The following is a 17,886-nucleotide window of genomic DNA, read 5'->3' on the forward strand; positions in this document are numbered from 1 at the left end:
TGGCCTTGATATGTCCCAGTTCATTACACTTAAAGCATCTTCCATCTGATGGGTCACTGGGTCGAGGTGAGTTACTGAAGACTGGTGAGGTGGAAGAATAGTGTGTCTGTGGCTTTATTTGGGTTGTAGGTGGGGTTTTTGGCTGCCCTCGGTTGTAGGATTTATGGTCGGTGTGCCCCCTGGGGTATTCGTTCCCCTTGACTGTAGCTTTCTTGCTTTCTGCCACTTCCATCCATCTGGCTCCAATCTCCCCCGCCTCAGCGAGATTTTTGGGTTTTCCATCTTGTATGTACCGTGTGATGTCCTCAGGAACACCATCCAAGAACTGCTCCATTTGTATGAGGAGGTGCAGTTCTTCCAAGGATTTAACATTATGTCCTGATATCCAGGCCTCATAATTTTTCCCAACGTAGTAGGCGTGTTTGGGAAAGGACACATCTGGTTTCCACTTTTGGGTTCTGAAACGCCGACGGGCATGATCCGGGGTTATCCCCATTCTGTATCTGGCCTTGGTTTGAAAAAGTTTATAGTCGTTCATTTGCTGCTTAGGCATTTCAGCTGCCACCTCTGCTAAAGGTCCACTGAGCTGTGGCCTCAATTCTACCATGTACTGGTCTTCAGGGATGCTGTACCCAAGACAGGCTCTTTCAAAATTTTCCAAGAAGGCCTCAGTGTCATCACCTGCCTTGTAGGTGGGAAATTTTCTGTGATGTGGAACCATAATTGGCGAAGGGTTGTTAGGATTGGCTGGCGCATGCAGCCCAGCTTGCGCTAAGTCCAGTTCATGTTTTCTCTGTTTTTCCTTTTCTTCATTTTCTTTTTGTTGTTTTTCCATTTCTTTTTGTTGTTTTTCCATGTCTCGGCGGTGGACCACCTCTTCTTCTTCTTGTTTTCTGTGGTGGGCTGCATTTTTGGCGTCTTGTTCTCTTTTATGGGCTGCCTGTTTGATCTGTTCTTCTCTTTCTTTCAGCTCCACCTCTATTTCTCTTTTTTCCTGTTGTCGCCTGTGTTCTGCTTCTTTGCTTTGTTCTTCGGTCCCCATTTTTGCCTTAGAAGTCATGGTTCCTGTTTTCTTGTGTTGGGATGCCCTCCGGTGTTTATTGTCTGAACTGCAGGCTCTGTTAGCTCCTGGGGTCTGCCTAGCAACAGTGCCTTTTTCCCTTTCTTCCTCTAGCTAATGTTTTCAATGTAAAGTAAACCAGAAAAACCACTTTATTTGCATGCGTATAGTGCCGGTATTTGCCTCCTAATGGGAGTGCTATTGTGTGACAAAAGACCCTTAATAGTCTCTTAATGGTTTCTTGCTTAATATGCAAGCCAAAAACTGCCAGAGAGAGCAGAAAAAAAAATTCTCTCTGGTTCCTTTTAAAACCAAACTGTTCCTCTCTGCTTAAAAGCCCCTAGCAGAGAAAAAAATATATAATATTCCTACTGGCTTCTGGATTCTATCTTTCCCACAACGCTGCCCACCATATCATAAAACTAGTCCCAGATTTGGACCTTAGCGTCCAAAATATGGGGGTTAGCATGAAAACCTCCAAGCTTAGTTACTAGCTTGGACCTGGTAAAGCTGCCACCACCCAAAAAATTAGAGTGTTTTGGGGCACTCTGGTCCCCCCAAAAACCTTCCCTGGGGACCCCAAGACCCAAATCCATTGAGTCTCACAACAAAGGGAAATAAACCTTTTCCCTTCCCCCCTCCAGGTGTTCCTGGAGAGAGACACAGAAGCAAGCTCCGTGAATCTAAACAGAGGGACTCCACCCTCCCCGTTCCCAGTCCTGGAAAACAGAATTACTTCCCTCTTCACCCAGAGGGAATGCAAAGTCAGGCTAGTAAATCTAACACACACAGATTTCCCCCTGACTTCTTCCTCCCACCAATTCCCTGGTGAGCTGCAGACTCAATTCCCTGGGGTTCCCCACTAAAGAAAAACTCCAACAGGTCTTAAAAGAAAGCTTTATGTAAAAAGAAAGAAAAAATACATAAAAATGGTCTTTCTGTATTAAGGTGACAAATACAGGGTCAATTGCTTAAAAGAATATTGAATAAACAGCCTTATTTAAAAAGAATACAATTCAAAGCACTCCAGCAACTATAGACATGTAAATACAAAACAACAAACCATCTTTGTACTCACAACTTGGAAACAGAAGATTAAAAAGCAGGAAATAGAAAAATTCACTCCTCATAGCCGAGAGAGTACAGGCAGAAGACCAAGAACAGAAGACTCACACACAAACTTCCCTCCACCCAGAGTTGAAAAAATCCTGTTTCCTGATTGGTCCTCTGGTCAGGTGCTTCAGATACTTTTTTCCAGGTGAAAGAGACGTTAACCCTTAGCTATCTGTTTATGACAACCCGTACTCCCAGAGTCCTGTAGTCACTCTTCATCTGCTCAGTGTCACACCTCGCAGTATCATTTGTGCCCACATGGATGAGTAGCATGAGGTAGTAGTCAGAGGGCTGGGTAATCCTTGACAATGCCTCCGTAATGTCTTGGATACGGGCCCCCGGCAGGCAGCATACCTCCCGAGATGAAATGTCAGGGCGAGAGATGTGTGCTTCCATCCCCCTCAGAGAGTCTCCAACCACCACTACTGTACATTTCCTATTCACAGTGGTGGCAGCAGACCTCCCAGCTTTAGGGGTATGAGGATTCTCCTCTGCTGTAGGGGGTGATTCCTTCTCTCCTGTATCAAGTAGAGCGTAACCGTTACCTATTACCACAGCAGGAGGATTTGGGGCAAGGATGGTGCACTGCCTGCTGCCAAAAGTAAGCAGCTACCAGTGTCCACCCTGAGCCAACTCCTCCACCAGTGGTGTGTCAGCAGTCCTGTGTGCTGGGACAGCTACCTCAGCTGTCTCCACATGGACACTGTCCAGGAATTGTTAGTGGATTTGGATGCTTCTCAACCTAGCCACCTCCTCCTGTAGCTCCCCCAACCTGCTGTAGGAGAGATTTCACTAGCAGGCACATTTCACATTGGATGGTATCCCCAGCCTGAATATCAGTAAGTGGGAATTGCAAATCACAGTCTCTGCAAAACCTCACCAGGATCTGGGTAGAAGCATCCATGCTCAGGCACTCTGGCTACAGGCGCAGGTGGAGGAGACAGAAGTAGTGCTGGCACAAGTGTTGCAAGTCTTCCTAACCATTGTAGGCCTCCCTCTGTCAAACTCCCTCTCAAACTCCCCTGTCTGCTTTAGTTGTCCTAGCTCCATAGACATCAATTGATTTCAGTCCTCATTATAGCAGTCCTTAACAGTTTGAGCTGTTGATTTCAGAAGCAACATTGTTTGAGGGACATTTGGTCCTATTTCTGATTTGTTTCTGCTATTCTCTATGGCACCATATTCCCATAGCAGCTTAAACATAAGTGTATGTGCCCTGAACATAAGATTCAGTCCATTTTTTAAAACATAATTGAATAAATAATGTAGGTCTCAGAAACCTGGATTTGCCTTTGCTTTTAGGAGGTTAATAGATGTCTCCCCTGGTAGTCTTCTGTTCTCCAAGATGAGTGTACCTTCTCATTTGCCTTATAAGACCTCCCATATAGGGGATGTGATTTGATCAAAAGTGAGTTAGAAACAGCACACACCACCAGCCTGGATTATATCATTATCAAAAATCAGATCTTGAGGGGGAAAAGTTACTGCTGACCAGACAGAACAACTTGCCACCTTCTGCATTCACGCTAATGTCCACTAGTTCAGGAATGTCAAGTAATTGAGGCTAATGAAGAGTTTAGGGATAATGGTAGGATGACAAATAGGAATGAGGATATGGAAATAGGTATTACCACATCTAAGGTAGAAGCAAGAGTCGAACAGCTTAATGGGATGAAATCAGGGCCCAGATCATCTTCATGAAAGGATATTAAAGGAACTGGCACATGAAATTGCAAGTCCATTAGCAAGAATTTTTAATGAATCTGTAAACTCAAGGGTTGTACTGTATGACTGGAGAATTGCTAACATAGTTCATATCTTTAAGAAATGGGAAAAAAGTGATCCGGGCAACTACAGGCCTGTCAGTTTGATATCTGTAGCATGCAAGGTCTTGGAAAAAAATGTGAAGGACAAAAGTAGTCAAGAACATTGAGGTCAATGGTAATTGGGACAAAATGCAACATGGTTTTACAAAAGGTAGATCCTGCCAAACCAACCTGATCTCCTCCTTTGAGAAGGTCACAGATTTTTTAGACAAAGGAATTGCAATGGATCTAATTTACCTCAATTTCAGTAAGGCGTTTGATACAATTTCCCATGTGGAACCATTAGCTAAATTGAAAAGCTGGGGCTCAATATGAAAATTGAAAGGTGGATAAAGAGCTGTTTAAAGGGGAGACTACAATGGGTTGTACTGAAAGGTGAATTGTCAGGCTGGAGGGAGGTTACTAGTGGAGTTCCTCAGGGATCGGTTTTGGGATCAATTTTTTTATTACTGACCTTGGCTCAAAAAGTAGGAATGTGCTAATAAAGTTTGCGGATGACAAAGCTGAGAGGCATTGCCAATACAGAGAAGGACCAGGAAATCATACCGGAAGATCTGGCTGACCTTGTAAAGTGGAGTAATATTAATAGGATGAAATTTAATACTGAAAAGTGCAAGGTCATGCATTTAGGGATTAACAACAAGAACTATTGTTATAAGCTGGGGAGGCATCAGTTGGAAGTAATGGAGGAGAAAGACCTCGGAGTATAAGTTGATCACAGGATGATTGTGAGCCGCCAATGTGATATGGCCATGAAAAAAGCTAATGCGGTCTTGGGATGAATCAGGCGAGGTTTTTCCAGTGAAGATAAGGAGGTGATAGTACTGTTATACAAGGCACTGGTGAGACCTCATCTGGAATAGTGTGTGTAGTTCTGGTCTCCCATGTTTAGGAAGGATGAATTCAAAGTGGACCAGGTTCAGAGAAGGGCTACTAGGCTGATCTGAGGAATAGAAAATCTCTCATATGAAAGGAGACTCAAAGAGCTTGGCTTGTTTAGCTTAACCAAAAGAAGGCTAGGGGGACAGACATGCTTGCTCTCATATATTATATATATATATATATATCAGAGGGATAAAAACCAGGGAGGGAGAGGAATTATTTAAGCTCAGTACCAATGTGGACATAAGAACAAATGGATATAAACTGGCCATCAAGAAGTTCAGACTCTAAATAAGACAAAGGTTTCTAACCATCAGAGGAGTGAAGTTCTGGAACAGCCTTCCAGGGGGAGTAGTGGGGGCAAAAGATATATCTGGCTTCAAGACTAAGCTTGATAAGTTTATGGAGGGGATGGTATAATGGGATAGCCTAATTTTGGCAATTAATTGGTCTTTGACTACTGGGCAGTAAATATGCCCAATGGCTTGTGATGGGATGTTAGATGATGTGGGATCCGAGTTACTACAGAGAATTCTTTCCTGGGTATCCGGCTGGTGAGTCTTGCCCACATGTTCAGGGTTTAGCTGATCGCCATATTTGGCGTCAGGAAGGAATTTTCCTCCAGGGCAGATTGGCAGAGGCCCTGGGGGGTTTACGTCTTCCTCTGCCTTTTTGGGCACGGGTCACTTGCTGGAAGGTTCTCTGCACCTTGAAGTCTTTACACGATGATTTGAGTATTTCAATGGCTCAGACACCAGTTTGAGACAGGAGTGGGTGGGTGAGATTCTGTGGCCTGCATTGTGCAGGTCAGTCTATTAGATCATAATGGTCCCTTCTGACCTTAAAGTCTATGAAATTATATGCAACTTCTATTCCATAGCACATGTAAAATGCATGATGGGCTTGCTGCATTTTGTGGCACATGTTACTGTGGTGAGACATTATGCACACATACTTTCTTTGCTCTAGTATGCAGTGTCACACTTACATATATTTAGAGGTATGCAAAAATGGCCTGCTTGGGAAGTGCCAGATTTTTAGTTACCCTCCCAACCATTCTCTCTAATCATCCCATCATCCCAGGAGTCGCCATTGCACTCAGAATCATATCTAATCATAATGCAAGGAGATGCTATGGCAAGCTTTCCTGTTCACAAAGCTTTGTTAATATGAAATATCAAATTCTACAGCTCCTTTGCTATTCCATCCTTCATATAAAAGTATGTTCAGGCCAAAATCTGCCCTTTAGATGTTACATATAAGTACCATAGCTCTGACTTAAATACTTAAGTATTGCATGAACCTAGGTGTGATTTAATTACTCAGTATTACAACCTTTGGAAGGGTAAGATGAGCTCCTGCTTATACTACAAAACTCAAATATGGCCACGAGAACACATCTCTTTCACTCCTTATTAAATTAGAGCCAGCTGCTGCATTTTGGAAGAGGAAAATGCTGAATACTTCTGAAAATCTTTGCTTACTCTCAGTAATATATCATCCTTGATCTACTGCATTCAGAACTCCATGATATCAATCAAGGCCAGTATATACACCTGTAACGGTAGCAGAATTATACCAAAAGATGATGCTGTTTCACAAGCAGGGCCGGCTCCAAGTTTTTTGCTGCTGCAAGCAAAAAAAATAATTCCTGCATCCCCCTCAGCCCTGCCCCAACTCTACCCCTTCCCCACCCCATCCCAACCCCTTCCTCAAATCCCCAGCCCTGCCTCCTTCCCCAGCCATGTCACATTTCCCCTCCTACCCCTCCCTCCCAGGCAAGCCTGGGAGGGAAGGGGGAGAAGCGGAGCATTCGGGGGAGGCGGCGGAGGTGTGCTGGGTGGGGGGAAAGCAGTTCCTCTTCCCCTCCCCAGGGTTACTTCCTGAGGCCCTCCCCATGCCCCCCACTGTCTCAGCTCACCTCCGCTCGCTCCCCTGAGCATGCCGCTGCCGCTCTGCTTCTCTCCCCTCCCTCCCAGGCTTGCTGCAAAACAGCTGATTTGCACAACAAGCCTGGGAGGGAGGAGGGAGAAGTGGAGCAGTGGTGCGCTCAGGGGAGCAGGTGGCAGTGGAGCAGAGGTGAGCTGGGGGGGGGAGCGGTTCTTCTGTCCTCCCCCCAGGTTACTTCCTGCAGCCCTCCCCATGCCCCCCACCGCCACAGCTCACCTCCGCTTAGGGCCGGCTCCTGGCTTTTTGTGCCCTAAGTAAAACAAAAAACAAACAAAAAAAAGGAGCCAGAGTGCTGCCCCTTGGAAAGCACATGCTTGGAGTGCTGGTGCCTAGAGCTAGCCCTGTTCACAAAGGCAAATATGGAAGGAATTTGCCGATTTGCATTTCAAAAAAACATAGTTAAACCATTCCTGAGGCTAGACTTCAGCATTCGTTTCAGTATTCATGCTTTGTTCTGGTCTCAAAGCTCCTAACACTCCCTTTAATTTTCTGATATAAATATAAACTGATTGTTTTAGTCTTTTCACAGACTTACAATTTTCCCTCCTGATCCACCATTTTCTAATAGTGTAATACATGTTAGTGTTGATTTCAGATAATTTTACCCACATTTAGTCAAGCTACACTCTTGTGAAGGAGACTTCAAGCACACATGCAGAAGCTATGTGGATATACCATCTCTGCTTTTTCAGTAGGGTGACAAGTAATATTTGAAGATCCAATCATACATTATTGGATTACTGTAGTGTTTAGAGACCTCAGTCAAGATTGGAGTCCTGTTGTGCTAGGTGCTGTACATATACATAGGAAAAAGGCTATTCTTGCTCCAATGATCTTACAATCTAAAGATAAATCTAAACCTCAACAGAAAAAGGATGGGGGACAGGTATATTAGATGTCCAATTTTACACAGCAGGAACTAAGAGTGTAAGTGACTTGCTGAAGGTCACATATGAAGTCTTTTACAGAGGCAGGCACTGAACCCAGTGCTCATAGGTTTCAGTTCAGTTGTAAACACAAGACCATCTTCTCCCACTATATTAGTTATAGAGGCTGTAACCTGATCTATAGATTATGAGTAAAAAATCCCAGTTATCACTTTGAGGGTTAATAAGTTTTTATCCCAGGCTCAGTATTATTAAAAATTATATAGTTGGTAACCCTGATGTGCATAGTGAAACACTCACTGTAGGAACTCTTATATTTACAAATATATATTTTATTAATACATTTATCAAAGTCACACACACTCTAACTCAGTAAGGTAGAATAGAGATAATACAGAAAGTACATCTGAACAGCCATACTCACCATCCCTTGCAGAACAACCTGAAGTGTTGACCAATATCTTCACCATCACCTTCCTCATCTTCACTGATAGCCACCATTCTGGCCCTTCCTAAGGGCTCCCCATTGCCCTGGGATGCCACTTTTATGTGTTACACTGACGTTACCATGTCTACTGCATATTTAATAGGAGTTTCTCCCCCTTTCCTTATTTGTATTTCCTCGCCTTACCAATGTGAAGGTGTCCTTCTAGAGATTAGTGCAGCTATGATTTCACCTCCATCATCATATATGTCAGTTTGTTGCCATGGCACTCTTGCAGTCAGATGTTCTATCCAAAACCTTCCAGAAGCTGGTGTCAGTTTATGTTCTGAGGTTATGTCATTATGGAAAAAATTCCCCCTATACTGTACTTCCTGTTCGCCAAAACTTATGAGTTACCTAAGTTTGTCTATCCCGAAGTTCTTAGGCCTCAAGCCTCATGCTAACTGCTGAAGCCAATGTCTTACAGGATACCAGCCTGTGGGTTCCTTGTATTACTGCTGAATATAATAAAACAGAATATAATGGAAAGCAGAATATAATAGAGGGAAGCTGGCCCACTGGGTTACAAGCTGGTTAACAACTATTTACATATATAAACAGAGCCATAGTTCAGACATTCAGTTTCCAGAAATGATGCTACTATGTGATCAGCTTCTAGAATATATGTTCTCAGTGGACATATGTTCTTCTTTTCTTCCAAAATGAAAACGACTAAAAGTTTTAATTGTGACTTTGATTAACACACTGAATATTTTCTTTAATACCCCTAAAATTTTTTAAAAAGTGATTAAAATATTTACTAGCAACAATGAGATTAAAATTCCTCCAACCCCTTCAGATGGATAGGGATTGCCTACAGCAGCAGAAGATGGATTAGAGATGCATCAGCTTCCTTTAATTCAGGTAGGGACCATTGGATGCCTGGTTTGCCATGACGAACACTAAGATTATGTCTATACTTGGAGAAAAGGGTGTGACTGAAGCAACACACTCACTCTCTCAGCTAGCACGCTAAAAATAGTAGTGAAGCTACAGCAACATAGATTCCAGGTCCAGAAGGGACCATTGTGATCATTTAGTCTGCCCTTCTCTATAAGCTAGAACTTCCTCACAATGTTCTTAGAGCATGTCTTTTAGAAAAACATCCAATCTTGATTTCAAAATTGTTAGTGATGGTGAAGCCACCACAACCCTTGGTAAACTGTTGCAATGGTTAATTTCTTTTAAAATTGTACACCTGATTTCCAGTCTGAATTTGTCTAACTTCAACTTCCAGTCATTGGATCACTGCATAGGTAGTGGCAAACAGCAGTCTAAGAACAAACCCTGTGCATGCATGGACCCTGTACATATTTAATCAGAGGTGGCTAGTCCGTGCCATCACTCGCCAATACCCATGCTACTATACCTACAATACTATTTCTAGGGCATTGGCTGTATGAGCGCGAGCACAAGTATGTCTTCGGGAGCTGGGAATCACGCTCCCAACTCCATCCTGTCTCCTCCCACGTGGCCTAAGTGGGAGGAGACAGGACTATAGTGGTTATATCACAATCTGCCAATTCCCTATTGGTGGTCAACATGGCGACTAGATAGGCGTGCATGCTCCCCATCTGGCCACCTGCTTAGTGTGGCAGTTTTAAAGGCATGTATGCAGCAGCAGTGCAGCCTTCTTTTGTCCTGCCCCTTCCCTTAAGGTTTTCTTAAGGACTAGGATTAAAATCACCCTAACTAAATACAGGGATACTGATCATCAGGATTCAAGATAGAATGGGTAGTAGGTAATACATGTCACTGTCTCTAACCTCAGGTTTTACAAATGCTTTCTTGTTTTGCTTTGGACTTTCCTTTGTGTCATAACTTACCCTGGGTCACCCACTTTAGACCACAGGTAAGAGAGGGATTCCAAAAAGCTGACCATAAGGGATTGATGCAAGTTTTGCCATGTTCAATGAGGGCTTATGCTCTCAGTACAACAACTGGGCTGCTTTCATAATATACATAAACATTTGGGCTGCTGATCCCTAGTGCACTTTATTATACCAGATGTGTCTTCAGTTTCTTTCAGGTTGTAGGTCTGGAGACTGGGACAGGCCCTCCATTGCATTTGTGAGATTTAGCTTTCATGGGCTTCTTGTTACTGGCCATTAATTGTTCATCATTTCCTGGCCATAATGAAGCTGCAGCCAATATCAGTATTTTTTCTCTAAATTAAATATGCAGTTTGTCAAGTTAGAGCTCAGAAGGATTCAAATATGGAATAGAGTTATTTAGAGCAGCAAATACTTTTAAAGAGATTAACTAGGGCGTCATCTAATTGCCAGATGAGAATTCTTCTAAAATAAGATCCAGAATCCAACATGAACATAACAATGGTCATATTGGGTGAGACCAAAGGTCCATCAAGCCTAATAGCCTGTGTTCCAACAGTGGCCAGTACCAGATACTGCAGAGTGAATGAACAGAACAAGGTAATTTATATGTCCCCTGTCATCCAGTCCCAGCTTCTGGCAGTCAGTGGTTCAGGGACACCTAGAGTATGGGGATGCATCTTCACTAATAGCCATTGGACCTATCCTCCAAGAACTTATCTAATTCTTTTGGCCTTCACAACATTCCCTAGGAACGAGTTCCACAGGTTGATTGTGCACTGTGTGAAGAACTGCTTCCTTATATTTATTTTGACCCCTCTGACTATTAATTTCATTGGGTGATCCCTGATTCTTTGTGAGAATGGGTAAATAAGACTTCCTTATTCACTTTCGCCACACCATTCATGATTTTATAGACATCTATGACATCTCCTCTTAGTTGTCTAAGATGACTAGTCCCAGTCCTTTTAATTTTTCCTTATATGGAAGCTACTCTAGCCCTCTGATATTTTATTTTTCCCCATTCTCTTCAACTTTTCCAGTTCATATATAGATATAGATATATAGATGAGACAACCAGAATGACTGCCCTGCACTGAAAGCGGGGTGGGGGGAGCGTTGTCCAAGCTTGCTGGAGGAAGACAGTAGTGCTTTATTGTGAATGGGAGTAGGGAGGGAGAACAAGATCAGAAACTGCTGCGGAAAGGTAGTGTTGGTCAGCTTTGCAGCACTGACTCACCCCCTTGGAATGTAAGAGTGGGGGTCTTTAAAGGTGCAAGCTCTGGCATTGGAAACCCTGTTCTCCATGCAGCAGGCAAGGCACCACCCCTTCTCCCTCCCCCCCCTTAAGGTGCTATTATCAAGTGGGTTTGAACCTGCTGTGTGCATTGTGTTATTCACTGCTTTTTAAGGGGGCTGGGAAGGAATTTTTTCCCTCATCACTATATTGGCTTCGGTGGAGTGGGGTTTTTTCACCTTCCCCACAGTGGGTGTTAGGGAAGACCTATTATGAGCACAAAAGGTGTGGTAGGCTATATGTCACCACTTATTTGGTAAGTGTGGGGTGGATGTCCAGTGCAGGTACTCCACTGGGAAGGCATCCAGTGACGAGATAAATCGCCTGGTAAAGGACTTAAAAAGATGGTGCTCGTTAAATGAACGGAACCTTGCGGTGTTTAGGCTTCAATGGTTGGAACGGCATAGAGCCAAACCTCCTTTCTTATCGCCCGTCTTACCTCTTCTACAGGGGACAGGAGGGTAGATGGTAAGGTCCCGACAATGGATTTGCTGGAGGGATCTAGATGAAAAAAAAAGGGGGAGCTAGTGAAAGCTTTCTTCCTGGTTAATTATAAAACAAACAGAGTTTACCTGCGCTGTACACATTTATCTGCCAGGTAGTCCCAGTCATCTAACAGTAAAGCTGAAGGGCAGGAGACACTTAAATCCATATTAAGTGTCTCCTGCCCTTCTTTTAGTATAGCTGGACAACTCCTCACAGTACTCAACAGAATTCTTGGTCTCAGCGTACAATGGATTTGTATAATGGTATTTTCTGTTTTATTATCTATTCCTTTACTAATGGTTCCTAAAATTCTGTTAGCTTTTTTGACTGCCAATACACATTGATGAGATGGTTTCAGAGAACTATCCAAAATGACTACATGAGAAATCAGATGAGAACTGACATTGTAGCAGTCCATATTATGAAGTGACACATTTGTAAATTCAAATTTCCATGATAACCTTAGTAGTATATACTTGAATAAAAATGTGTTGCATATTTTATGGAAACAGAGAGAGATAACGTATTTGTTTAATACTCTTTTTTTGCAGATGCTCCAACATTTGTGTCAAATCAAACCTTGTATTATTCTTGGGAAGGCAATCCTATCAATATAAGTTGTGAAGTACTATCTAATCCTGTAGCTTCAGTTCACTGGAGAAGAGGAAAATTAGTTTTACCTGCAAAAAATACTACCCATGTGAAGACTTACAGTGCAGGAAGAAAGCTGATATTAGAGGTAAGGCTTTAAATGTAAATTAGAAAACTACATTTATCAGTTGGGAGTCATTTAATTTCTTCATCGGTCAGGTATTATTACTGGGATTGTGTAAAACACTTACAGATCAGATCTGTGATGTAATGAAGAAAAAAAATCTTATGAGCTATTTATCTCCATGTTCCTTGTGATCAGCTAGAAAGAAGTCCTTGGTTCCAGTTGTCTTGCCTTCAGTTCACCACTCTCAGTGAACATTTATATAATCTGAGTTGTTTGCAAAGTAGTAAATAAAACATGAATATTTAAAAAATAGTAGAACTGATTCAGTAGATTGATATTATCAATGATTTAGTGCCTGCATGAAAAGATTTTGGACATTTCAGTCCAGCTCAAAGCAGACATGTATATGCAGTACAAAATTAATTGGCTTTCTTGTTGGCAGTCTCCATAACAAGGCTGTTGTATAGAGACTAAAGTCCTTTTTTATCTCATAGAGCCAGTCCAAATAAGTCAGGAACAAACTACGTTGTCTGGCACACATGAGGAAAAACAAGATGCCAAGGATGGGATTTAATTAGGCCCCAACAACTTTATTAACTTACTTCATCTGCGAACTATTTTGCAATAACTCATACAGTACAGGTCATAATTCCTTCCTTTATCATTTTCACCTAGGGCAGGGTTGGTGACAGCCCCTCCCCTCTCAACAGCTGGTCCCTAGCCCGCTGCTTGGACTCCAGCACCCTCTCCTCGTATGAGGGTTCAGGAGGTGAGAAGAGGGGATTGTATTCTCACTCTACCAGACAATAGGAGTCTGGGTCCTGTTTCCTGCCTCTTTTAGGGGATGCCTTTCCCTAAGTCCATTTCCATTTCTGGTTTATCAGGGAACTTGACCCCAGTGAAGTTAGTAAATATGGAAATAGAAGTTATATCCCATAACACCAATGGGAGTTTTGCTTAAAAGAGGAGGTCAGGATTGGGCCCCTATATTATACATAGGTGATAGAGATCATACCTCAATATTCATACAAATTGTAATGTCACAACTTCTGTTAAAAGAATGGCCACTTAAGGGCATGTCTATATGGAGAGGTGATATGTAGCAAGCAGTGGTGTACATCTACAGGGCTCTAGCATGCCACAGGCTACCTGGCCATTTGGACACTGCTACCACACACTAAAAGTTCCATAGTGCTCTTTGACCCATTGATGTTTCAAACAACAGTTTTTCAAAGTGCTCAGTGGAACTTTAATGCACCTTCGCTATGTCCATGCTGCAATTTATGATGTAACTGCTAGTATACCCCAGCTTGTCATGCACTAACTCTCCATATGGACAAGTTCTAAGTATCTAGTGTTTTAGATCAGGGGTTCTCAGGACAAATTTGGTGGCCTCATAGTGAAGCCACCAACTCTTGCTGGTGAACGCACTCACACTTTTTCCTAAATACTTAATTAGCTGCAGGGGAAATAAATACTTGTCCAAATCATTGTAACTGATTTAGTGCTAGCCAAGAAGTCTGTTGGGAAAAAGGATGCTGCCTCACTACCCTAGGGCTGAACCCAAAGCCTGAGCCCCCCTGGAAAGGTGGAGAATTCACTGGCTGCCTGGTCCTCCTGCATTGGAAGAGGAAGATCAAGGACTGGGTAGGTCCATTGCTCAGTGAGGAGGGAGAAACAGTAACAGGAAACTTGGAAATGGCAGAGATGCTTAATGACTTCTTTGTTTCGATCTTCACTGAGAAGTCTGAAGGAATACCTAACATAGTGAATGCTTATGGGAAGGTGGTAGGTTTAGAAGATAAAATAAAAAAAGAACAAGTTAAAAATCACTTAGAAAAGTTAGATGCCTGCAAGTCACCAGGGCCTGATGAAATGCATCCTAGAATACTCAAGGAGCTAATAGGGGAGGTATCTGAGCCTCTAGCTATTATCTTTGGAAAATCATGGGAGACGAGAGAGATTCCAGAAGACTAGAAAAGGGCAAATATAGTGCCCATCTATAAAAAGGGAAACAACCCAGGAACTACAGACCAGTTAAACTTCTGTGCCGGGGAAGATAATGGAGCAAGTAATTAAGGAAATCTTGGAAGGTGGTAAGATGATAGGGAATAGCCAGCATGGATTTGTAAAGAACAAATCGTGTCAAACCAATCTGATAACTTTCTTTGATCGGATAACGAATCTTGTGAATAAGGGAGAAGCAGTGGACATGGTATACCTAGACTTTAGTAAAGCATTTGGTACGGTCTCACATGATATTCTTATCAATAAACTAGGCAAATACAATGTAGATGGAGCTATTATAAGGTTGGTGCATAACTGGCTGGATAACTGTACTCAAAGAGTAGTTATTAATGGTTCCCAATCCTACTGGAAAGATATAACAAGTGGGGTTCTGCAGGGGTCTGTTTTGGGGTCGGCTCTGTTCAATATCTTCATCAACGACTTAGATGTTGGCATAGAAAGTATGCTTATTAAGTTTGCAGATGATACCAAACTGGGAGGGATTGCAACTGCTTTGGAGGATAGGGTCATAATTCAAAATGATCTGAACAAATTGGAGAAATGGTCTGAGGTAAACTGGATGAAATTTAATAAAGACAAATGCAAAGCGCTCCACTTAGGAAGGAACAATCAGTTTCACACATACAGAATGGGAAGAGACTGTCTAGGAATGGGTACGGCAGAAAGGGATCTAGGGGATATAGTGGACCACAAGCTAAATATGAGTCAGTGTGATGCTGTTGCAAAAAAAGCAAACATGATTCTGGGATGCATTAACAGGTATGTTGTGAGCAAGACACGAGAAGTCATTCTTCCGCTCTACTCTGCACTGGTTAGGCCTCAACTGGAGTATTGTTTCCAGTTCTGGGCACCGCATTTCAAGAAAGATGGAGAAATTTGAGAGGGTCCAGAGAAGAGCAACAAGAATGATTAAAGGTCTTGAGAACATGATCTATGAAGGAAGGCTGAAAGAATTGGGTTTGTTTAGTTTGGAAAAGAGAAGACTGAGAGGGGACATGATAGCAGTTCTCAGGTATCTGAAAAGGTGTCATCAGAAGGAGGGAGAAAATTTGTTCACTTAGCTTCTAAGGATAGAACAAGAAGCAATAGGCTTAAACTGCAGCAAGGGAGATTTAGGTTGGACATTAGGAAAAAGTTCCTAACTGTCAGGGTGATTAAACACTGGAATAAATTGCCTAGTGAGGTTGTGGAATCTCCATCTCTGGAGATATTTAAGAGCAGGTTAGATAAATGTCTATCAAGGATGGTCTGGACAGTATTTGGGCCTGCCATGAGGGAGGGGACTGGACTCGATGACCTCTCAAGGTCCCTTCTACTCTTAGAGTCTATGAATCTATTAATTGTGCCCCAGGTGTCTCCATAGCAACCAATACCAAGGTGGTGCATCCAAGAGCAACAGGGAGGGAGAAGGGCTGCTGCTTTGCCCTCCCCCCACACCTTCATCACAGCCCAAGAGGCTGTGGCCGCAAGGAAAGCCACGGTAGCCGCATTTGAGAAATGCTTTTTTAAATTAAAGTAGTATTACTCAAAAACATTTGAGGAAATAGATTGAACACGTTTCCCTTACCAATTTTTCACAGCCACACTACTTTCCAGTGATCACAGATAAGGCTACGCATACCCTGAATCTTGCAGTGTCCATTTGTGAGGACCCAGATATCCTGGAAGACCAGCTCACCTATCTCTTTCAGCCACCACCTACCCCTAATGTTAGGTTAAATGTTTCTAGAGGGCTTGTAGCCTAGTCCCTTCCTCTTTCCTGAGACAAAGTGGCCTCCTTTGCATATTATGTACAGAAGGAGGGGTCATGTTGCCTCTAACTTCCCTAGAGGACATTTTCCATTCAGTGTTGAAACTCTGGATTTGAAATATTTCATCTTATCCTTCTGTTTAATGAATTTTTTTCCATACAAGCTTTGAAAAAAAGGAGAATTTGGCACAGATCTACCACATTTATGTCACCATTTTGTGCAATGTATTTGGCAAGATAAAATAAGGGGACATCTTAATACTGTTTAAGCAGAATGAATTTAATTTGAGCAAGTCAGTGATATTCTTGTAATTAATCTTTAGAAAATATTTAAAATTTATTTATGCTTATTTTAAAGATTGCTCCCACATCTGACAATGATTTTGGGCGATATAACTGCACAGCTACTAACAGAATAGGAACAAGACATCAGGAATATACTCTTGGGCAAGCTGGTGAGTATACTGTGTCCAAGTTGCTATAACCATACCCTTCTATTTTCACCAGTGTGAAGTACAATTGGACTTTTCTGTTCAGTTAATTCTACTGGAACCTTTAGAACTGTCTTTTTAGCCCTCAGAAAATATGATAGTGCAGGTAAAACAAACTGTTTCTCACAACATAAGATGTCCCCAAAATTTTTACCCTGAACTTTAAACATTTACTGAAACTTGAGCCAATGCTGTTAACTTTTTAAAAACAATGGGCCTGATTCTTCTTTCACTTACACTGATTTAATGGGGTTATTTGTTTTATGCCAGTGTAAGAAAAGGAGAATCAGGTCTCTCTCTTTCATTTCTGCATCCAGTGTTTCCTTCTGAGGACCAGGATCAGAAACTGCAGCAAAGCCTATTTTTAAAGAGATGTTTGCAGATGACGCTGAACAGGGAGGAGTGGTAGAAAAACTGGAGGGTAGGGATAGGATACAGAAGGATCTAGACAAATTAGAGGATTGGGCTGAAAGAAACCTGATGAGGTTCAACAAAGACAAGTGCAGAGTCCTGCACTTAGGACAGAAGAATCCCATGCACTGCTACAGACTGGGGACTGAGTGGCTAGGAAGCAGTTCTGCAGAAAAAGACCTAGGGGTTACAGTGAACGAAAAGCTGGATAGGAGTCGACAGCATGCCCTTCTTGCCAAAAAGGCTAATGGCATTTTGGGCTGTGTAAGTAGGAGCATTGCCAGCAGATCGAGGGATGTGATCATTCCCCTCTATTCGACATTGGTGAAGGCTCATCTGGAGTACTGTGTCCAGTTTTGGGCCCCACACTACAAGAAGGATGTGGAAAAATTGGAACGAGTCCAGTGGAGGGCAACAAAAATGATTAGAGGGCTGGAGCACATGACTTATGAGGAGATTCTGAGGGAACTGGGATTGTTAAGTCTGCAGAAGACAAGAATGAGGGGGGATTTGATAGCTGCTTTCAGCTACCTGAAAGAGAGTTCCAAAGAGGATGGATCTAGACTGTACTCAGTGGTACCAGATGATAGAACAAGGAATAATGGTCTCAAATTGCAGTGGGGGAGGTTTAGGTTGGATATTACGAAAAAAGTATTTCACTATGAGGGTGA

The 17,886-nt window shown here is 42.5% G+C and overlaps 1 protein-coding gene across 2 annotated transcripts in view; it reads left to right on the forward strand.

Annotated features, from left to right (window-relative positions):
- The window catches only part of NCAM2 (neural cell adhesion molecule 2), a 561,732-nt gene that overhangs the window by 408,671 nt on the left and 135,175 nt on the right, over positions 1 to 17,886 (forward strand). For both annotated transcript variants that reach the window (XM_050957625.1, XM_050957634.1), the window contains exons 10-11: positions 12,369 to 12,556; positions 16,672 to 16,768. In XM_050957625.1, coding sequence (XP_050813582.1) covers positions 12,369 to 12,556; positions 16,672 to 16,768 — 285 coding nt within the window. The remainder of the gene's footprint in view (positions 1 to 12,368; positions 12,557 to 16,671; positions 16,769 to 17,886) is intronic.

Source organism: Gopherus flavomarginatus, chromosome 1 (genome assembly GCF_025201925.1).
Source record: "Gopherus flavomarginatus isolate rGopFla2 chromosome 1, rGopFla2.mat.asm, whole genome shotgun sequence".
In the NCBI taxonomy this organism is placed as follows: domain Eukaryota; kingdom Metazoa; phylum Chordata; order Testudines; family Testudinidae; genus Gopherus; species Gopherus flavomarginatus.